The sequence below is a fragment of the Excalfactoria chinensis genome, chromosome 5 (assembly GCF_039878825.1).
Source record: "Excalfactoria chinensis isolate bCotChi1 chromosome 5, bCotChi1.hap2, whole genome shotgun sequence".
NCBI lineage: Eukaryota > Metazoa > Chordata > Aves > Galliformes > Phasianidae > Excalfactoria > Excalfactoria chinensis.
The window spans coordinates 18,395,290-18,419,351 of NC_092829.1; the positions used below are offsets into that span (position 1 = coordinate 18,395,290).

Consider the following 24,062-nt stretch of genomic DNA (forward strand, 5'->3'; position numbering starts at 1 on the left):
GCTGGAAAAGGTGATTGCTGTAGTGCATATTTGGTCACAGTGGTGAGCAGTTGTTCAGACATGCTGCCCATGGCTACTGCTGGGAGCCCACTGCTGCTAATAGGATATCAGAATCTAGGTCAACTGAGCCACTTACTGAGGTAAGTATCAATTTGGTATGAACTGTCTGAAGGAACAAATTTGTTATTCGTGTGACAACTAAAAATTGCAAACTATACAATTAGTAGTATTTGGTAATAAGTCCACATGATTTTGGGTGAACAAACCTTCCAAAGTTACCATTAAGACTGAGTGATCAGTTGCTTCCATGATACAAGAGGATTTACAGTTCAAGAAGATACTGCTACTCAGTCTTATGACTCTTAATTGAACTCAATTTCCTACATCGGTCATCAGGTTCATTTCAGTTCCCCCATCTGATGTACCTATTTACTTTGTGCTAAAATCATCATGAAAGCAGAGTCCTTCTAAAAAGAAACTCATGGTCCTAGTAAAACAGTTTGTTTTTCTTGATGTTTTAGGAAAAGCCAAACATTTGGACCCCGTTCACACTGAATCTCTCCAGGAGATGGGAAAAATGGGCTGAAAGCTTTGTACATACATTTCCATCAGAAATACTCATGTGATCATTCCGTTATCTTAAAATCTTATACTTAAAGGCCACGCTACCACCAGTCAGTGGAAGTGGGTGGCTATCTTGAGTTTGAAATATCTGGAAAAAATGGGGCTATCTACCCTGTAAATATGGTCAGTGGTACTTTCCTTTAAACATGGAAGTAACAAACAGGATGTTTCAGTACCTATCAACATGAAGGGCAAAAGTACCTCTAAAGCAGATGAGAGATCAGTATTAATTCTGAGGAAAGTGAAATAAGCATAAATAACAAAAAATAAATAGCCCAGTTACTGAAAAGTGTCCAGTTCTGAGAGGAATTGTATGAGAATACCCTTAATTCCTACTTCAGAAGTGCTGAGGTTGTGCTGAACACCAGCACAGCTGGAATGTACTATGCCTGTACTGGAAGACTGCACTGGAACTATCTACTGCATCCTCTGGTAAGCATGTTAGGAAGGGAAGGAGTTCAACCAAAGAAGAGAAAACCTGGTCAAGGCAGTCTCAGGGACAGAACATGCAGGTTATAGGAAGCAAAACATTGGACTACATACTTCTGTGGATCTATTTGTGCATCAGAAAAGACTAGGTACACAGACCTCAGTTGGGATTTTTATTCGGTCAGATTTCAAAGTTAGTGTTCCTGGACACCACTTCCTACCAGGATTCTCAGCCTCTGGTTTAACTGTACTTAGGAAGCTTCACAAAGGGCATTTATGCTTTGAATTTTAATCAGTATTTGTCATGACTTGCAGCTGGATGTTCAGAACAGTGAAATAACCCCCTTCGGCATATTAGAACTGAATGCCTTCTCTTTGATGCAAAACAGACTGTAAGGCGTGGAGTATGGTTGCCAACTGTGCAGGCTATGTCAGTCCACTTAAGCAAATACTTATGCCCTATCTGATGATAAATGCCTAACTCATTGCATGAGGGACTGAAAAAGCCTTCTACTGCCTAGAAGATCAAAAGAATTAAAGAACCACAATTGGAACCAGAGACACTTAAAGAGATGACAAGATTTTGAAAAGGAAATCTTCATGTTTGTTAGACTCAAAAGAAGATCTGAACAATGTTAAGCAATTTTTTCCCACTTGGTCAATACATAAACTCTTGAACAGAAACATGGTGTTTTGGAAAATGTGGGTCCAGCAAATGCTGAACATAGAAAACTTCTCACGTCCTTTCAAAACTCTAGCACTTAATAGCCCAAAGTAGATGTTCTAATTTGGAAACTGAGTGCCAAATGTTCCCACATGAAGCCACACAGAGAATCATTCATTATTTAACATCTAGAAAATTAGTCCTCAGAAACCAAAAGTTAAAAAGTAGAACCAATACAGCACATTTGTATTTTCAGACTTTCAAGAGTTACAGGCCTCTTATAAGGCTTGGGACAAGACAGCAGAATTTTTCAAATGAAAAAGTCCATGTTCAAAAAAGGGAGGCATTTTTGTAACAAGTCTCTTGTTCAGCAGATTTAATTACACAATAGTTTTCTCAAATTTTGTTCTCAAGCTGCTTTTTCAAAAGCTACTGGTGAAGGTAACGATATTATCCTGTGTATTTCACATCAAGACTATAGATATAAACTAGGATCTTGGGCTGCATTACTGTCTCTGAGTTCAGGCTGATCTCTAAGTCTGCCACTGTCCTCAGGCTTCATCCAGCTGATGGATGAAAAACACCGGTACCAGATGCTTCTTCTTACCTAGTTGTCCAGCAGTACTGTCAATGCCTAGGATTCTCTACTGACCTATGAGCACAGAATGATATAATCAAAAGTCTCTACTTATTTGAGATATTTTTCTTTCCATATTTTTATATGCAAAAAATTGCAAAACTAGGATGAAGAGCATGCATTTCACCACAGGTCTTCCAAACTGTTGTTACCTTTGAGATTTTGCTTTCTGTATCAGGCAGCACCCTCTTGGGGTCATTTAGAGCCATACGCTTGGGCAAGGATTCTAATGACATACTTTTAAGTAGCCGATACTGTGAAAATATCAGTGAAAATAAAAGAGAACTTTCTCTGAACTCTAAATGTTCATTTTTTTTCTGGAAAAATTTTACTTACAAAATAGCAAGAAAGGCATTATTAGCTATGTATCTACTTTTAATCTCAGGATGTGTTGGCAGTATTTTCTCCTCTGGCTAGAATATAGTAAAAATATATGTTAAATAAATAGATAAGAGACAAAAATAACCCTGCAAAATTCTGCAATTCAGGTATATGTCTGTATACCAAGGAAGAGAAGAATCTTCCTAATTTTCAAGTATTTCTCCATAAAAGAAATACATACACACAGACTAAGAGACCAGTCGAGAACAAACTATGGCTATTTAAAAAATCAGTCAGTCTGTTGTATCATTTCCCTTTCACCAGCCATTTTTACTAGCAAAAACCTCCCTCACACTGAGCCTATGGGCATAGATGAAGCTACTAAAATAAGAAAGGTAATGTATGTTAAGAGAAAGTCTACATAGGCACCACTGACGAAGTGCCACACACCATCCTGTTTGGTTTTGTTTGTAAGAATTAATGAATGTGGCTTCTTTTATAGCAATGAGGAACTATAAATATATTAAATATGAAAACACAGGTATCAGAAGCTATGGAAATCAGCGGGCTAAACTGCCACAGCTCTTTGAGGTAAAGAATTTTTCAGGTGTTTACCGTAAGCTTATTATCTTTCCACATTCTGAACCAAGGAGTATTTTGATGCTTCCAGAGCTAAGCAGCTCATCCAATATCACTGGCCTGAATGCATTCTTTCTATGTAACTCTACTCAACCTTCTCTGCTCCTTCTCTTCCGCTCCTACGTCGCCTTCTCCACTCAGAAGTGTCTGCTTTTTTGAAAGACTGAAGATTGACATTTGTAATGAGCCCAGCTACGCTTTTCTATGTAAAGCTAAACTTAGTTCTGAAAGTTAGACACCAGGGAGTCTTTCTAAATCCTGAGGGATTTTACAACCACAAACTAAATTCTCATACTAACCAATTCTGTAGCAGAACTCCATCCAACAATCTGAGTGAGAGCAGGAACAGTTCACTGTCTACTACTTAAATCCTTGTAGCACGTGTTTCCTGTGTATTTATAGCATCACCTGAAAATGCATGTCATCGGTTTGCTAAAATGCTAGTGAATATTGTGCAACTACCAAATTCTTCCCTACAGTTATAACCCAAGAAATCTTAAACTGTCATACAATTTAATACTATCATTTGGAACTATATGGGAACTGTTGAGTCCCAGCCAGAACCACTGATTGAACACCTGGGAAAAAGACCCAGTAAACCCTGGGAGCAGGTGAAGGCATTTCATCTGCATGACTGGAAGGGCTGGAGCCTGTCTGCACCTCTCTTAGACCCCACTTAAAGATCTGGGGAAGGATCTCCATTTGGAAGTCCCTCCTTGGTGAAGCTTTCTCCTGTGAACCTGGAATTTTCTGACATGGGTGAACAATCTTCTTCACTTCCTTTATAGCGCTTCTCTGTTTTACAGGTCCTTCTGTCATCATGCCTCTGTTTACAACAGCCCTTTCCATCAAGTTGATCTAATTGCTACAGTATCCAGGCTGCTTCCAGTATCCAGGAAAAAAATCAACACAACTCTCAAGTATGCTGCTAAATGCTTCTAAATAGTACCTTCAACAACGTACACACTGGACTAAGGAAATGTGTGTTATAAGCTGTAGAAGAAAACAGGGATGTAACGAATGATGATAAATTCAGCTATCAGAAATGATAACAAATTCTATCTAATGACAATACACTATTTCCTTGGAAATCACAGAATCATAGAATTACCCAGGTTGGAAAAGACCTTGAAGATCATCAAGTCCAGTCACAGCCTAACCATAGTACCCTAACTCTAACAACCTTCTGCTAAATCATATCCCTAAGTACCACATCCAAACATCTCTTAAACACATCCAGGGATGGCGACTCAACCACCTCCTTGGGGAGCCTATTCCAGTGCTTAACTACATGTAGAAAAACAGGTACTCAGAGACTCAAAAGCACTTTTTACAAGGGATGGGTCCAGTGATACAGACCTGATCATAAAGTTATTCTGCATTGGGTTTTGGATGTCTAAGTATGTTCTTTCTGCTTTGGGTTGTCTTGATGTTATTTCCATATCAGAAGTGGGAAAAAAACACAAGCCCAAAATTGTATTTTTGTGCAAAATGCAATAAGGGAATTGATGAGGCTGGACAAAATCCTAAAGAATGCTGAGGAAAAAATGTTTAAGTGCCAGCTTCTGCAGTTACAATGAATTAGAAAAGAGGTACTAGAAAATTTTGACCTGCTGTTCTCCTCACTTGGACTCCAGAATTGAGGATAAGCCCCTCAGTCTCCTCAGCCAAGTACAGCTCAAAATGCTCCTCATAATCAATACAAGAATTGTCCCACAGTCAAACTTAAAAGGCTAAACTGAATTTTCCATTATCTATAAAATGGAGTAATACAGGTTACGCTAAGTCTATATAAAACCTTGTTACCTGTGGAAGAAGAAGGTTACCTTAGTATTGCTCTGAGACTGTTACTGATGAGAAGATAACTACCAAGCAGACTGCTTAAAGGTTCTACCGAATACCACTGCAAAATTGTAGAATATAGGTAGAATTGCTGATATAAAGTAGATATTATTAAAGCCACAACTCTTCCCCCAAAAAGCTAAAGAAGAGAATGTCAACAGTCTGAGCAGCATGTTAGGTGGTGTTCTCTCACATCAGTTCATAGACTGTGAGATGCTCTTTCCTTTTGATTGTACTAATGTTCAAAATCACCAGAATCCCCTTGAGACCTCAAGTAGGAATATTTGGAGAAAGAATAGCAATGATTAATAATCCATGCTTTGAAGTCAGTTTTACCAGGCAGTACTTGTCATTGCATCAAAACACAATGGTGCTAACTCTCGTATGAACTATCTAACTCTAAAACACTGCAGGGCAGCCCTTTGTAAAGCAGCTTTCAACATGTGAGCTAGTTCTGTCTATCATCTCGAAAAGACAAGAGGGAATACTACTGTGATCCAGGCATTTTGGGATGGAATTTTGGCAGGATTTTTTGTTTGTTTGTTTTTATGGGTAAGTTTAGTACTAGCTGGGAAGTGCAGAAGCATGAGGAGAGAGAGAGAGAGAGTTGTTTTTGCAAATTTCTTTTTTGAAAGTTCAGGATTACAGTGGTGAAAGGCTGCTGCAGGCAAGTTTGAATCCTCTTTTTCTACACAGTGAAAAACTGGAATAAACTCTGCAGCAATTCAGGAGCCAAAGCTTTAAGCTGTTTATCAGAGATTGCATTATAGAAAGAAAGTGGCTGGGAAGCGTGTTTGCTTTGTTTGCACAACAGATTGGATTAGAAGAGAAATACGTTGTTGCAAAAGTTAACCTTATTTAATATTGATTATAATGATCCTATTTGGGCATACTTCAGAAGGACATTAAAGATAGTATGTACATAAATAAAGCAGAGGAGCTGGACACCATAGACACTAAGGTCTTTATAAACAAAAATTCAGGATGACTGACTTCTGCTGCTGATTAATTCTACTCACCAGTAAGCTAGGTGGGTTGACATCCCCTCTCCCTTATCTGTACACCATGATAAGGTAAAATATATCCCACTCTAACAAATGTTTATTTGTTCTCTTTCTATCTAGAAATAATTTGGCTTTTTTTCATAAAGCAGCTAATATTCCTAGGCTGTTGCTGGTCAGATTGCTCTTGAATCACTATTTAAAGTGATATATAGTTACACACTTGACTGTATTCACCATTTGGCTTACTGCATTGACTGAAATATTTACATTTCAATTTTAAGGTTATTGTTAGGAAATTAGCTAAAAGAAGACTTTGCATAGCTATTAACTATCATGTCTCAGCTTCACAGTTCTGCAATTCACAGGGGCATAACAGTCATGAATACCTGTGAAATGAAAGTTAACTGCAAGCCAAGTCAAGTCTAATAGGATGGAACGTTAATTAATAGAAGCTAAAAAAAAACCCCCCCCACACACACAAAAAAAACCAACACAGAGAAAAATCCTTATCATATTCAGCTTTCCTCTGCTATGAAATAAGATATTTTACTATTAGATTTTAATAGGAAAGTCTATTACTTTCTCATAGACTCTAATTTCTTTTATCAGTATAAGGTACAAAATTTTCTCATGGAGAATTTTTTTTTGCTGATGAATTTATAATTCTTACTGCAAGTGATGGTCTTCAGCACAGTGAGAACAGAGACAGAATGGGAAGTGTTATGTTAAAAGAACAAACACTTTATTTGGGTAATTCTGCTATTGGCAAAACCTACAAATTTTAACTCTGTGAATGAATTAAAAAGCTATTTAAATACTTACCACAGTGCCTTGAGGTTTACTGGCATATTATGGTAGTAGTGAACAGCAGTATTTGAAGTTAGAAGAAAAGATTCACAATGTAAGACTCATTATAAACATCTGGGCCTGCTTGGCTACTTCTTTGCATTTTGAAAAAGGGTGCTAAACATGGACAGGCACATGGACCAACAGCGTTCTGAAGGAGAGCTGGCAATCTTACCAGTTATTGCCAGTGCCTGAACAATGCATACTGTGCTTTAATTGTAAATGTAAGGGCTTATTTCTACTACCTTCCACTGTAGTGAGTTAGTTATTCATCAAAATGGAAGCATGTCAGAAGCCAAATACTCAACTGTTTGCTTTCAATGACATGTTAAACAGATGCATGCAAAAGACTCTCTCCTCAATATTCAATTATGGTACCTCATTCCTAAATATGTGAATGCCCCATGCTTTGAAAATGTTGTCTTTGCCTTTTATTGGCTAATTACACTATGCAAGAAACTCCAAGCTTTCATTGCCACACTGCAACTCCATCTCAATTTCATATTATTACCTTATTTAAATTTCAGGTAATTTAGTAGTGGTAACAGCAGCAGAAAAATAGGGAAATAGGGAACTAATGCACAGCTGAGATATATAACTACAAAGAAAAGGAAGAATTCAGCACAAATGTACATGGCCTTGGAATAAGATAAAAGCTGCATGTGCTCTGTCTTCATAGGAATGGAGACAGTGCACAGGGTTAACTGGAGAAGAACTTCATTTCTGCTCTTTGACAGCTTTATCTTTCCCTTTTTTTTAAAAAAAAAAAAAAAAAAAAAAAAGCAATTCACTTTGAAAATTCTGCCATGGGGTTCCATGCTTATTATATCTCAGTGGATGCATTTTCAACTTAAAAGTATTTCATCTATTTCCAGCTTTAAAGATACTCTTCATACCAACTCACTGCCAACTCAGTTTTGGGATCTGAGCATCAAGTTCAGGTCTCCCATCATCACTACTCATAACTAAAGACTGTAGGTCAAAGCATGACCTCAACAGCCTCAGAGCTACCCTATTGCCTTCAGTAGATTTAAAGAAATATTACTGACTGAACTTGCAAATTGGATGTGTATAAGTTACTCCATCAATGTACCAATGAAGTGAGAAACAGACTAGAACCTAGCTTCAATCCTAGTGCCTCGTGGGCTCTGCAGGGACCAGAAGGATACAAAACCACTAAAGCCAGTGGAGCAGACTCTAAAAGCAAGCATTCATGTCAGTGAAGGAGAGAAAAGACTTTAATTGTTTGCTTATCTATAGCACTCAGGTATAGCCACAAGTGAAATAGCTCCTTTTCATTACAAAAACCCGTATTTGTTAAAGCAAAAAGAATAATTTCTTATTTTTATTTTTTTTTTCAGAAATATTTTCTCCTCTTTTGCAAATGCAATCTTTCTTTTCTTTTAACCTCAGTAATGCAATTTCCTCCTTCATCCTCTGTTACATATCCTACAAATCCTCCATGCATCTGTCAAACTTTCTGTGTATCTCCCAACTAAAGCTTGTTAGTGAATCGCCAAAGAAAGCACCTTTCTAAATTCTCTGATTTCAGTAACTATAAAGTCGTGACAACAGCATTCATCCTCCTCACTAAAGGTCTATTCTGATTTTTCAGTAACTGCAAAATATATTCAGTCTGAGATAAACAGTGCAACTGTACTAACTGTATATTTCTGGTTTAACACAATACCAGTCATTCCAGTTGGAGTGTTCTGTCAGATCTGACTGAGACAATCCAAGACATTATCAAGTGCAGAAATGAAAAGGGAAGTTGCAGTGGCTTACTTCAAAGACAGTTCATACTTCCTAAAAAAGCAGGCTTCATCTCTGCTCTCTTTTAGAACGTTAATAAGTAGAATATAAATGTGCCAACTGGGCTCAAAAAAATTAAATGAAAGTCAGAAGCTGCCTGGTCTCAGAAAATCAACAGGCATGTCCTATGTATTAAAGCCATGTAGAATAAAATAGAGCATTGTAATAAAATACAGTAAAAATGTGGATGATATGCACCTCGTAAGCACAAGATGAAGTAGTCAACAACTGAACTTTGAAATGCTTTGGCTATAGCCCTTACTGTATGTCACATCATACAGAAATAGTTTATTTTCATACCGTGATTTGAATCTGGATAAGTGATTTCTTTTTTTCCACCCCACAATATAGCAACTCAGCTAAATACTTTCTACCTTCATTAATCTCTGTAAAAATGGAATGTACTCAATGTTTCACAAGATCAGGCTGCCAGTTTTTCCAGCCATGTAGCTAATGCAAGTGATTATGCATGCATGTGTATACATACAGGAATTTACACACAATTTTTTTTACCATGAAAATATTTAATTTGCATCCAGATTCCAAACTGGAATCTGGATCAAATGCTGACTACTTTGTTTTCCACAACAAAATCAACATGACTTTCCTAATCACTCTAGACAAAAGGCTTGGAAAAGATTTTTAAACAAGTAAGGAATGCAGTGAAAAAGTTCTGCTCTTGGTATTTCACACTTATTATCTAACTTAATCTCTCTGGAATTCTTTCTGCAGACAGAATTTTGTTTTTTTCAATGCAGGAAGTGAATTTCACAATTCATTTCTTCAGATCTGATATTGAGGTCTGGTAAACTAACCTACAGCTGAAACTTAAGGGACTCACCTGCTACAGTTTCACTCTGATGACAGTGATTCTATGCATTGTTGCTAACTTCCATTGGCATTAAGGTAGAGAAAGTGTATAGTTTCTTACAGTAGGCTCACAGACCTGACATATGACATACAGTCCATCTCCTAGGGACCAATACAGAATATTACCAGCACTCTGCTTTAGAAGCTACTTGCTAGAAATATCTGAAATCTGTCACTGCATTCTGAAACTAAAGAATGATTTCTTTTCTATCTATGCTTATATTACATATATATGTATATTGTTAATATGTATTTGTATATATTTATACATACACATGTATACTTCCCTTAATTCTTATTTCCAGCCTCTTTCCCAGAGCTCCAGTCAGAGATGTAGAGCTCAGATTTCTTAGATTTTATAAAAGGAAGCTGAATTTTTCATCTCTTAATCCTCCATTGCAGAGAATCTCTTTCCTTCAAGCCAGACTCTATGTTTATTAAGCTTTCTAACTATTTTCCAAATTCGGGTGTATAAGCAGAGGCTTCACTGTAATGGAGCAGAGAGATAACAGTGCCTCTTTACACGGCTTTGTCACTGCTACCCCTGAAATGATGTATACAGCTCTATGCATTTCATTACTGGAAAAGAACAGCACAAGACAAACCGAAAGAGAAAACTGATAAAGAAGTGCTGTTAAACAAGGAACAATGATCATTGCTCTAAGCTCATGTCTGAAATCTTTAGCTTCACTGTAGCTAGTTCATTTGTCTTATTCTGCATTTGCTAAAATCTCTTTTATATAAGAAAATTAATGTGATGTGACATACCACAGTAAAAGCTGTCATTGCCCGAACATGACTGGATCCCCAGAAAAACGACCTCCTGGAGTGTGTATCTGACAGAAGGTTTAAGGAATCTGTAGGATCAAACTGCAACCTTTGTTTAAAAATGAAGGAGAGATTAATTGAGGTTTGAATGCAAAAGAAGAATTAAGACTCCAAGGCCTTATTTCAAGTCCTGTCATTCATACAGTCCTTAAGGGCTTGGTCCACAAATGGATTAACTATCTCTTGTCAGCATATAGATCTAAAATTTAGACCTCTGAAGCTGCACTAATATCCACAAAGCTCCTCTCACATGCTGGATAAAATATGGCAATAAAGCTACAAGAGATTGGACATCCAACATGCAACCATTCTTGGAATCAAGCTGCTGAAATATTTCTTAAATGCGTAAATGACATCAGAAATCAAATCACCAAAAATACAAGAAAGAAAACAATTGCTTTTATGGGAATTTTGAGGCAAAAACAGTAGGTAGCAACACTCACTGATATTCCAGTATAAACCTGGGCCTTCATAAAATGTGTTTTTCAAAGATGCTCAGATGCCTTTTGACTCATTTGGTGCTCAACTCCTTCAATCCACGATTATAAATTAGTAAGTATAAAAATGCTAAGAAAGTGTGACATGGAAAAACAAAACTGCTCAGGTTGCATAGGACACTGTAAACATTTCTATGTGAAGACAGTTTTCTCACACCAGGAACTCTAAGCCAGGCAGCTCATAAGAATTTCTTAAACTATCTATCTGAACTAGCAGCTTATGTTTAGACAACTGCCACCTACAAGACAGGCCAATAGAAAACTTGCAACATGCCATGAGGAAGCAAAGGTCAACTCAGAGGAAAAGGAAAAAATCTCCAGAAGAATAAATGAAGTAGAGATGTTTGATACTCATTTTTGCTAAGCTAACACTTTGTTTGTCATAGAAAGCACTATCTGAACCCACATTCTTCAGCAGAGAAGTGTTTAAATACCTTGAAAAAATGCAGGAAAACAAGCTATCTTTCCATGTTTCCTCACTTATAAGGTATAGAGGAAGCATTACTATGAACAAGTGAGCTAGACACACAAATGAGTGTTTTAATCTTTAAACAACCCTGCTATTAGAATAAAGGTGCTCCAGGCATAACATTTGCAGTTTGTTTCACCAGCTGCTTCTAAAAATATCGCATTAGTGAAGCCTTTTTTTTTTTTTTTTTTTTTCTTTTCCCCTCTCTCCCTCCAAAACCATTTTTGTTTGAATTTCCAGGGGAAAAATGATAGATATAAAAAACAACATATGCTGGAAAGATCACACAGCTTCGGGGATGGACTTTTACCATTGCAATTCAAAACATGACAAGCTATGAATGAAACAGCTGAAGATGCTAAAATATACTGGCCCGACTTCTTTGATAAATTTAATCAAAGGATTTATTCTTCTAAAACAATTGGTAGAGAACAAATGACAGATGTTTCCTATGGGGAAAAGAATGTTTTAATATTCTAGAGATCCTAGCAGGGGACAAAGAAAGTTAAAAAACTGAAAAGAATTTGTAAGAAACATCCTAAGTTAGTCAGTGGTGAAGGTTATTTGTCATATTTTAGACGTGACAAAAAAGAGACAAGAACAGTGAAATCCTCGCACAATCCACGTGACTACATATTTATAGGATACTGGATACTTCTGGGCACTCATCAGGGAAATGACTGTGTCCTGATACGTGCACATGTAGACAAGTCATGAGAAAGATCCATGAAAGGAAGGCATTACGGATTTGGAAATCTACACCAGAGTTACTGAATTAGAACCAAAAAACCCCTTCCACTGTTTCCACTTAGTTATGGGTAGTTTGTCACTATACTCTATTTTCCAGTTAACTCACAGTTCTGAAAATCATAGGAAGAACGTGTTGTACAGCAATATGCATATACGGATACCTTTTGTGAATTGTTTTGAGATTAAAACACGAAAAAGTTTCTTTTGCAGTGAAATACTTTGTTTGAATGTGATATTATTTTTTAAATTTCCTTTAAAAATAATTTTAATTAATTTGATTAAATTTAATACCTTTTTCATTTTAGAAGTCACATCATTTTCCTCATTTGAATTCAGAGTAAACTAGATGGTGGTTGCACAGTATTTTGTCAACATCAAATCTTCATGATTTACCAAAAAAAGAATTAGAGAAATACTTTTTTAACTACTCTTCTGGTCTTTGTACTCCATTTGGCTTTATATGATATGTTTAAACATGGAAGTAAACGGCTTCAGGGGAACCAAAAAATCTCTCAAAGCTCAAAAGTCATTAATCATTTCATGCTCAGAGCTCACTCACTCTACAACTATGTTGCACAGGTCACGGTGTTTTGTTCATGGGAGTCAACCCAGCAAAGCCCATCCTTCAGCTGCTAGAATAAGAATAAACCTGGTAGTATGCCCAACACGTAAAATTTTTTTTTTTTCCTTTTGATACCTACCTTAACAAGTTACAGAGCTATTTTTCGCTCTTTTTCTGCGTCAGATGTAAAATTTTGGAAGCCCTTAAGATTGCAAGCAGTAGTCACTAAAACTGGTATCTAAACTTACTCATACTCATTTCAGTACCAGGGGAGAAAGCAATATTGACATCCATTAGGAAGCACATGCATAAAACAAAAAACTATTAAGATCAAAATTGCTTTGCATGTCTTTTCTCTGGCAAAAACAGAACTGTTCCCCCTTTTAAATGCTTCTGTCATTCATTCTTTTCATATTGACACAGACCTAAAATTAGCGAAGGCACAAAAGCAATGGAATTTTCTTGTTGCTCAAAAAGAAGCCAGTTGTGAAATTTTGTATGCTTGGTGGTACAACAATTGTAGTTCCTACTGAATGCCAAAAGAGGAGCTGATGATCCTTAGAACACCACCCCAGGGAACCAAGTAACTTCAGCTTTCCTGAGACTCAGCAGAAGTCCAACAATGAATCCTTCTGTATGAACCATTTATAAGCTTTTAGTAACATATTTGTTAAAGCAATTAAAAATGTAGAATGAAATATTTTGTCAAATTAGTGGACATTTGAGACAAGAAATCAAGCCAGAGTAATTTTAATTTTTTTCTTCGCTTCCATCCCTGATTTCAAAACTGGCATGATCTTTGTCTTCTACTCCTCACATGACATTTAAGATAAGTAAGTATTAACACTTTGTATCACTCAAGAACTGGGATTCTCACCTATTTACAGATTAAATAAAGCACAGTTTTCTAGCTCTTGTGATTAATAAATCGGAAGTGAAACAAAGAGTCAGAATAAAGACAAGGTAATAAGACTTTTGATCTAATTATAAACTTGTGATCTACCTGGGTTAAAAATGGAAGTAGAATAGGTTTTCCTGCTCTGCTGAGATATCATTCCAGCTCTTGCTGTTCATGTGAACATCAATACTTCCAAGCTTCTAATGCAAAGGGCACCTTCAAGTCTAGGCATGATGACCAGAAGAAATACATAATAAAAGCCTTAAGGAGCAAAACTGTATTTCTGCCTATAGTATCAGTAAATGTTCAGAATGTTTTCTCTTTAACAGAATGCTATCCTAAACTCATAAATATTCACAAATATTATTTATCTTCCAGAAACCAGATAGCTCCTTCTGGTCTAAAGCTCATGAATCAGTTGCTACGGACATCTAAGGGTCTAAATACACATAACATTTGCCTTTGAGGCAAAATCTCCTCCTGAGTCATGTGCTACCTTTTCTCTTTCACTGAATTTGTCATTGCCTATTTTTTCCTTCTTTCCAATATATTTTATGAAGCTGAAAATCAAAGCTAACAGGGACAAAAAGCAAGTCCCAGCAGGTTGAAAATATCATATCTTAGTATTTTAGACATGTGTCAGCTTGATAACATAGGCACAGCACTAGAAGGACTGCCAGAATGTGACAGTGCACATGGCTTTGAGTTTAGAGAACATGCTTATAAAAAAGTCTGGAAGGCAGCAAGGGCAAGGTAGCCAGACTGTAGGTTTGATCCTGATCTCTTCCTGATCTTAGATAGAAAAGCAGGGATGCTTACACCAGCTAAATCAGACCAGAGAAACTGTGAAGCTTTTGAAGCAAATTTCTGACAAATTCAAATATGGAAGTTCTGATAGAAAAGATCTATATACTGCATAGTCTACTCATGATATTAACTTACGTAGCCTGAACGTGCTTCATTCCAATTGTAATTTCTAGAGGAAAAAGTTATATTTATTCAAAATGATACCATGCTGATAATCCCTGCTGATATATGATAAATATACCATGACAGACATAGATATATGATAAATGATACCATGCTGATAATATTTCCCTGATCTGGAAATATTTTTTTGTTTTTCTCACTTGCTTCCCTCGATTCTGCATTTCAGAGAATTCCTGTTATTTTTGTAGGTTTTAATCTATTTCATTAAAACACATAGTAATGTCATTTACCACAGCAATTGAGAATAGTAATAAAAACCTCAACAACAACCTTGTTTTCTTGTACATTCTTGCTAGTTAGCATTACAGTATCATTTTTCTGTATTGCACAGCAACCTGCACCTGAATATCAAAGTAAGTTCATTAAAATATTATGTCACCATCATTCCCTTTATCTCTACTGCATTTAGCTAAGCAGTATTTCATTTACTCTGTCTAGCAGGTAGGCAAATGAGCAGAGAAGGAACCAACAGCTGAGGGGGGAAAACCATGCCAGAGTTGAGGCTTTTTGTCATGGGCCTTAACACCTCGACCCCCAGCCCTCCCCCTTGCACAGTGAAAAATGGCACAGAGGAAATGCCCAGAAACAGAAGACAAGATATGAATTATTTAAAAGGCCCCTATAGACTCCACGGGATAAAAGGGAGCACAATAAGACTTGCAGCAGCAACACCCGCATTGGAGGAGCCTGTGGCTCTCTGCAGGCAGTACAGTGGCAACGTGTGGCAAACAGAAGCGGCCTTTCAGTGGGGCACTGCAGCTCACCCACAGCCCAGAGGTCAGCATCCTAATGATGGCAATTTTCATTAACTCACTACAATGCTTGGATGGGAAGGTTGCTCTGACCTCATGATGCAGACTAAAACTCTGACTGTGATGCACCAATAACACCTGCCACTTGAGCTAAACTTAAGTTTCTTTCACTATCAGGGTTTAGGAAGCCTGGTTGACTGTTCTGGTCTTTCTGACAGAGGGCAGCATTACACAGAAACATGTGATTGTGGATTCTATTGTAATTTTATAACCGTTGTTCCTTCTAAACAGTTTCCAAGAAAAAAGGTTTTAGATTTGGTAGGAATCGCAGTTGTGGAAAACACACAGAGATCTAAAATATAAATCTAGCAAGTTTTAAATGCTGATTCATTTTCACTGTAATTAATATCACTGAATAATGTCTCTCAAATTATATATAAGTTAAGAAAAGCAAAGAAGCCTAAGATGATTGGTTTTTACTGATGAAAGATAAGCTATCTATTAGTGTAAAATCAAACTAAATTCTAGCTAAGCAAAAGGTACATGTGAGTATGCTTTTTGTGACACCCTGCACATCATCTACAAGGCCTCTGTCTGCTTCTTCCCCCATTGAGCTCACGCCTATCCCAACGCTACTTGATGTATTCTCACATTCTAACATGGTTGCAGGAACAGAATTAAGGATACTGGGGAATTGTACAAGCCAAAGGATGCTTTTTTTCTAAAAAGGGTTCCAAGTCTAAGCAGACACTATCAAACTCAGCTTATCTTTTATTCTGCCTTACACACTGCCACACATTTATGATACTCATGGCAGAAGACACACTAGATGTCTTTCCAGACTTCAGCTTACACATGCTAACAGCAGCAAGGTGGTTTTTACCAGCATTGATATGGAGGAGATACTACAGAGTTACAAAGGAGAGGCTGAGCCTACAAAGATACACCATTTTTAGAATCTTACGTGCATCCTAGGTTTTCATATCCTAACTGCAAGTGAATTACAAATGATGGATTTCAGAAATACATTCACAGTGATATTCCACTCCCAAGACTGTCTTTTATGAAAAGATCCACAAACTTCTATTTAGAATATAGCCTGCATAGAGTTTTCTGGCACCTCAAGTACAGATAACAGGAGTTCTTACCCAATATACCCTCAAAATCTGGTTATGTATAAAAAATCACTTTAGTCTTTTGCCATTAAACCATTTATAAGAGTGAAATGATAAGTGTCTGAAAACCTTCCAGCTGCAAATTTCAACTTTTTTAGGTGAATGAATGCGAACGAACACCTTGTGATGTCCATTCCAACACCTTGGGCCAGTTCTAACAGCCTCATTCAAAGCTTGTGCCCCTTTGTGGACTTCCTGGGAAGGTTGGGAGGAAAAGAAGGGAAAGGGAAGAGGGAGAGGAACAATAGAGTGCTGGGGAGTTGAACACCAGCGTACAAACAGAGAACAGAATCACATAACGACACTGGACCAATGGACTTCAAAACACACTGACAAGACAGATGGACACAGACAAGACATAAGATTGCTACTAAGAAATTTAAAAAAAATAAAAGAGCAAAAAACCCATAAAATAATAAAGTAGATATACAACATTAAGGCTGCAAGAAACAGCCAGTGGTACTGGCATAACTCTTCCAAAAAGAAATTATTAGAATATAACTGAAAATGAAAATTAAAACGATATCCCCCTAAATCACACGCTATGGACTTGCTTGGTTAGCCTGAATGCGTAGCTCTGATGAAACACGAGATGGCATCATCACAGCCCATGCATGGATTAATGAAGGCCATGGTTAGTTAAACCAGCTAAACTACAGCATGCCACAAAAATGATCTTGCACTGACCCAGAAATAAAAGATACAACAGATATTCTGCATTGCAATAAAATTCTTTTTATGCCATCTGCAGTTTATAGGGTTTTTGTTTTTTGTTGCTGTTAGAGTACTTTTTCCAGGGAGAATGCTGGGATAAGGGAATTCTGTCTTTTTCATCTGGATACATCTCCTCAGAACTCAATTTGAAAAGAAAAAATATATATAAATAAATAAAAAAGGAGGAAAGGGAAAAGATAGGATAGAGATATTCAGAAGTTTTAAAAAAGGCAGTGAGAAAAGAGTAGAAAGAAAGGAGGGGGAGGAACCTTCATTCTTTTGCACACAACTTTCTCGGGGTGTCTAAAAATGTGGATTTCTTAAGGATGGCAAGAAAAGATTTTGTTGCCTTTATTAGTTTGCAGATCTATATCTCTTTCTTGAGATGATCAAATCATTGTTTTGTTGGAAGAACTCCAAAAGTACAAATCGAATACTATAGCAATGATTTCAAAAATTAAACAATAGCAGTATGGCACCATTAAGAGCCAAAAAAATGGGAAAGAAATAAAAAAGAAACTAAAATATCAATCACCAAAAATTCATGCGGCACAAGATGAGGTGAAACGACAGAAAATGTTCTTCAAATATATACAATGTATTCATCCATCTATATATACACAGAGTACATGTGTATATACTGATGGATATACCTGTATAATTTTTTTTATTCTCCCTGCCCCACCCTACCCAAGGCTAATTGGTAGATGAAACTATCAATTAAAAGTAAACAAATAAATAAAAGGAAGAAAGAAAAGGCTCCAACAAAAAAAGAAATTTACGTGCTTTGTTCATCAAGAAGTAACAGTATCATGCATCTGTCCACGCCAGCGGATGCCAGGGTTAGATGAAGGCATGAATTTCTGTGTAAACATGTGATTGGATGATAGGGGCTACTGCTGATATTGGTCATTTAGTACTTTAGTATATACATATATACATATGTAGGTATATATACACACACAGTATATAGTGCATATACAGATAAAATATCTTCATAGGTAGGGCCTTTGGAGTGTACGTAAGAGAAAAAGACCAATATACTGAAAACCAAACTCAATTCAAATTCCTAACATAAAAAGAAAATAAAACTTCCTGTAAATTGTCTGCATGATTAGTAAAACCTGTTTGTTCATTTGTTTGTTTTTTCCTGGCCATAAAGGTGTAGCTAGGAAATTCCACCAAACAAGTGTTGTTATTACACACTGGCAAGTGCCACAGAGCAAACTCCTTCCTTTGGACTTGTATGTCATTCAGTTGGCATTCAGTCTGGAAGATGAAAAGGCATCTTCTCAGCACACTTTGAGACATGCACCCAATTTTAAAGGGCATTCCTTGTTCACAGTATGAGAAATGGAACAGAACTCCATCTGCTTCACACATGGAGAGAATAGGGATAACTAAGCACTGAATTTGGAGACAGTGTTTCTCCAAATTGAGCAGTGAAAATTTCCGGGATGCTTCAAGAAGTCTGATAAAGATCATGGAGGTCAGGAGACAAATAAGCACATTTCTTGGCCTCTTCAGTCCAGGTTTCTCCACTATCAATATAGTGCTTTGTGAACTACATTAACTTCATGCAGAGGTTTGAAAGAGAGATTCTGCTTGCTTTCTGCAAACAAATCTGAGATCCTGGATGATCGCAGGTACCTTATTCTCCAGCTTACACGAGTGGGAGCTTGATCATTCTAACCCATAAATCAGAAGCCTGAAATGGATAGGTGTAGGCCAATAAATTACTGATAGACTCCATAACCAAAGGACACACATTTCTTTAGTGTAGGCATATGCTACACAGCACTGTGTAATTTCCAGTACAAAGTACTGTACTTTTTGGCCTACTCTATTGCTGTGTGCAGTATCTCATGGGAAAGGCTTCCTAAACTGCCAGCATTACGATGTATGCAGCCCTCTGGGAAACAAAATACACAGAATAAATTTGTCTGCTGGGAAAGTATTCACCTAAGAAATCATCAGTCAGATAGGAGGGAGAAACTGGCAACAAGATTGGGGAAGAGATGCAGCCTGCACCAAGCCAGGTAGCTGTGTTTAAGGGCCAACCTTACAGGTCTTTCATTCTCTGACAGCTGCCTAGTGATGAAACCACTGACACTGTGTTCAAAAGTTCAAACTCAGTACCCTGGCCTCAGCTTTGAGAAATCTGAAGATTTGATCGTCAGATCTTTGGAATATGCCAGAACAGATTTCTGTACTCATATCAGAGAAAAGCACCGTGTTTCTGGCACAGAAACCAGAAAGATTTCAAACATGTTTTGGGATAAATGACACTTCCCACAGAGGAAAACTGCTCTTGACTGTAAATAAAGGTTTCTTCAAGGTAGATGAACAGTTGGGTGCCCTTTATATCCTTTACAGTAAGTTATCCTGGTGAATCTCTAGATTTAAGGATATCTAGGCTTATCTGTGATAAGATGAATATCACACACTTTTTATCCCTAAAGCTGCAATGACTTCATTATATAAAGACAGAAGGTTTTTGGATTCACTGCTATCATTGCCACCACTTAAAATAATTCCTCATGCGCACATGTGCTTAAAGGGTATGCCTGCAAGCTGCATCAGTAAGGACAAGATTCCTGTTGCAGCTCCAGGGCTACAGAAATACCACCAGAAAGCAATTCTGGAAGCAGGATACAGGCCATAAACAGCCTGCTACAGTGAGTGACTTGAGGTAGCCAGGGAAATCCAGAGGGGAGAGGAGTGAAGAAATTGCCTCTATTCTATCTTCCTTTAAAGAGACGCAAATATGAAGATGTGTATCATATGTTTATTGTGATTCGGGGCTTGGATTCAACTGACAATCAGAGTTAAGTGGCAATAAGATCTAGCAAATGATTCTCATAAGATATTTAGCCTCAAAGAGAACATGTTTTTATGTCTTATGAACTATCTTTGAGTGTGTTGAAACCAAAGTCTTCGAAGAGACTCTGTAGGGTGCCATCTCTGATCCAGGACCAAGTCCAAAGTAATATATTGAGAACTTTTTATTCTGACTCATATGGATTCTGAACACTTTTGATTTGCAGGGCGGCATCTCAGCTGCCCTTGTCTTGGCTATAGCACAGCAGGATCGCAGTGATGTATCTCATATCTCACAGCTGCAGCACCAAGTTCAGTAACCTTTGCATTACTGGGCTGTAGCACTGAGGGTGATGGAAGGCCAAGTCCTGGTGTTTGGCAGAAACTCAAGAGCTTTTAAACTACACATTATCAGAGCAACAAAGAGGGGCCTGTGCTGGGTTGAGTCATTTCGTTTTCAATTTGCTGTAAAAGCAATCAGGCAAGCCAGAAGGCAGTGTAAAATACACTGACCTGTCAACTGAACAGGAGGAAGCAACTTCAAATGGGCCCAATTAAAAAAAAAACAACAGCAACAGACTCTCACACTAGAAAATACGGGCAAAATGATATGGCTCTTTTCTTTGCTCATTGTATATACATTTAAGTAGCAGACCTTGGCATATTGCCAGAATCCTGACTTGGTTGTTGAAGTGGAAAGGCAAATGTTAACTGCTCAGCCAAGCCAGCACCACTGGATTTTTATAAGCTGGCTCAGATTGCTTTAGTGCTCTCCTGTGGCACAGGCTGTGGGAGTGCTTCATTATCAAGTGCACTGCAGACACTGTTCTGCAATCCCTGCATGCAGTAGGAATGGTAAGAAAAAGACATTCAAAGAAACCTAAATGAAGAGCACCTCAGACCTGTCACTGTTCCTTCTCATCGTGATGGAATTAACTAAATTTACACTTAGAAGCAAAAGGGACCTCCATGTCCCTCTGCCTTCTGGCAACTTTTACACCCGTGCCTCTGAGAGCTGGGATCCTCAAAATCTGGAAGTGTAAATCTCATCAGCAAGGACCATCTGGGAGAATGTTTTTTACATATAATCAGGCTAACTTTAATTCTCAGTGCTACAGTAATTCCTGTGAAGAAATTCATAACTCAGTGGCTGATGAGAACCAAGCATCTGATGGAGGAGGAATAGGATGTTGTAAAAGAATACTTAGTAGCTTAGAAAAGTATCTTCAACAGATTTCCAGTGAATTATATTATTTTACATAGCAGTATTCAGATATCTGTAGGCACTTACAGCAGCTAACTGTAGTGCGTTGCAGGAGTTCTAAAATCAAGTCATTTGTAAATCCAGTTTGTACCTGTTTGTAGCATTAGATATCAGACTGTGTCAGGAGTCAGGTACTATTAGTACTGAAAACTTGGTACCCTGAAATTTCATGTTAAACATCCTGTTTTATCACATTTCTTCTTCAACTGATTTTTCCACTTACTGCATATGCTGAAAATAGTATTATTGCCATTTATAGCAATTGAAGTAACTGTGATTTCTGTGTTGCAACATAAGTAACAAAAATGTATGATTGGAGTCTGATAAAGGACCCACTTCCTCCTTTAATTGTAATTCTTGGCAATCAGAATAAAAAAAAAACCAACAACAAACAACAAAAACAAAACCTGACATCTCAAAATGATAGTGAAGCTTTAATGAAATGAGTCTTACCAACTAATTTGCAAATCATTGTGGTACATTAGCCCTCCTAGCATGGCCCTGTGAAACTCATGACTCACTTCAATGATAATCATTATGCTGGTATTTCACGACCGCCTTTATTTATAATTCTGGTACCAACACTATGCTTTACAATCCAGTAATAACTGGACTGCTCTTTTGCCGAGTGAGGAGTTAAAAACTCACAGAGATGGAAGTAGAGTGAAGTATCTGCTATCCTAGTCATCGTGTCACTCCCTTCCCTATTGAGAGTTCAAAGGCTGTTGCATGGTGGAAGTTCCCAGCTACAAAGCATTACCAATCTCAGATTACTGCAGAACCAAGTTCTACCAAAAAATGCAGGCATGGCATGACAAATTGAACAGAAATATGAAAGCTCTAGCCTTGGGTGAATTTTAGTGTTATTCTTGTATTAATTAAACGGCTTCAGGAAATTAGGGACAGAACATTTATAATGCATTCTGGGGATTTTTCTTAAAGCAAAATAAAATAAAATAAAAATCCCAAATAAATAATTAAAAAGAATAAAACAACAAGCAAAACGAAACAAACAAAAATAAAACACCTAAGCTATTTGTATGTTTCACTTTTAAGGACATAAGATTCTAAGCAAACTCCCTCTTTTTAAAAGATGTACACAGAAATTCGATGATGTCTGTTCTCTATTATAGAATGCTTAACTCATGGCAAGCCTCAAAAAAGACGACTTGAAAAAGCCTGTAAGAAATAAAATAGACTGCAGTTGCCTGCTGGATATCACATCATATATCTCACCAGAAAGAATAGCCATCAATTTATCAAAATGTATCTGAAAGGGAAGAAGTTGAGTCAGTTCCATACGGCCAGTCCTTCTGACTCTTTAATGGATACATTTTGAAGCATCATTGCAGATAACATGGCAAGAATTACTACTAATTTTGTTATGTCAGAACAATGTTTTTATGCTCCTCTATTTCTTTAGGCTCACAGAAAACAAAATTAGTATAAATATATTACCAGGTTAACTGCATTTAAAATCCCATGGACGAATGTATCCTTGCACAGTCCAAATTCAGTACAATTAATGAAGAGTAAATGGCATTAATATACCACAATTGTTTTATTTTTGTTTCCCTGCCCAGGTTTTCAAGCATTAACTCTCCCACACTTTATAAATCTTTATTATTTTCCTCATGCCACGTTAATATTTTTGATTTCCCAGTGTGTCAGTAAAGTGACTGCTACAAACATGTAAAGTATTAATTAGATAGAATCTCTTGGAAGAAGTACAGCTTTCTATGCAAACAACTTTATATTAACCAAACAGTGATGAAATATCTTTGTTTTGCTGTTGCCAAGTCCATGGGATCCGATGCTTGGCTGTATAATTTTTATTTTTATACAGTGTATATATACATAAGGATATATATATATACACATATACACACACATATATATACACATATATAATAATATATGTATACATTCACACACATATAAATATATGTATGCATTGTTTTTTGCAAATTAAATCAGAAAGCAAGCAAAAGAAGACTGACCTGACTTACCTGTACTGGGTTCACAATCAATGAAGTCTTCATCATCGCTAGAACATTCAGCGGATGAAACAATGTCATCTGTTGTCTGGCATGCAAAGGTCAGGAACAGAGGGAAAAGAACAGAGAAGAAAGGTATCAGATGCTTGCACATCAAGAGATTGTTTTAGAGGTGGCTAAGTACCCTACAAAAAATGTTTCACAATAGATAATTTCTAAAATATTTACTTTGCACCAAGATCTCCAGCTATGCCTGTGTAGCACAGAGCTGGATTCCCCTCCTAGAGGACTTGTGCTGCTGAATATTTCAGGTGGGCACAGGTGCAGCCTGCCATGTGGTTCCGGCTGGCAATGGATGGCACTGTGCTGCTGAGCACAGCAGGACAGTGGGTCCAACACCTGCTTGCTGGCACATGGCCCCAGCAGTCAGCAATGGGCCTGTCTGGAGCATGCTGGGCTCCTCGATAAGCACCAGAGCCACGTGGGGCCTGCCAGAAGGCACCCCCTGACAGCCAGGACAGATGAGGCATTCCCAGGATGAGAATGCTTCCTGCAAAGACAAACGTACAAGGTAGACACAGATAATACTCATCACCCTGGCAGCTAACAGAACTCTGCTGTGTTGTAAATGCATCACTCTCAGGCAGAGGTACTTTCT

At 37.4% G+C, this 24,062-nt stretch overlaps 1 protein-coding gene across 43 annotated transcripts in view; it reads right to left on the reverse strand.

Annotated features, from left to right (window-relative positions):
* NRXN3 (neurexin 3) overlaps window positions 1-24,062 on the reverse strand; it is an 898,188-nt gene that overhangs the window by 12,791 nt on the left and 861,335 nt on the right. For 31 of the 43 annotated variants that reach the window (XR_011903709.1, XR_011903708.1, XM_072337914.1 and 28 more), the window contains one exon: window positions 23,417-23,492. Coding sequence is in view for 39 of the 43 variants with exons in the window: in XM_072337914.1 (XP_072194015.1) it covers window positions 23,417-23,492 (76 nt within the window). In the remaining 4 variants the exon portion in view is untranslated. Of the gene's footprint in view, window positions 1-23,407; window positions 23,493-24,062 lie in introns of all 43 variants that reach the window. The other 12 variants (XR_011903710.1, XR_011903707.1, XM_072337913.1 and 9 more) reach the window with 1 other exon arrangement.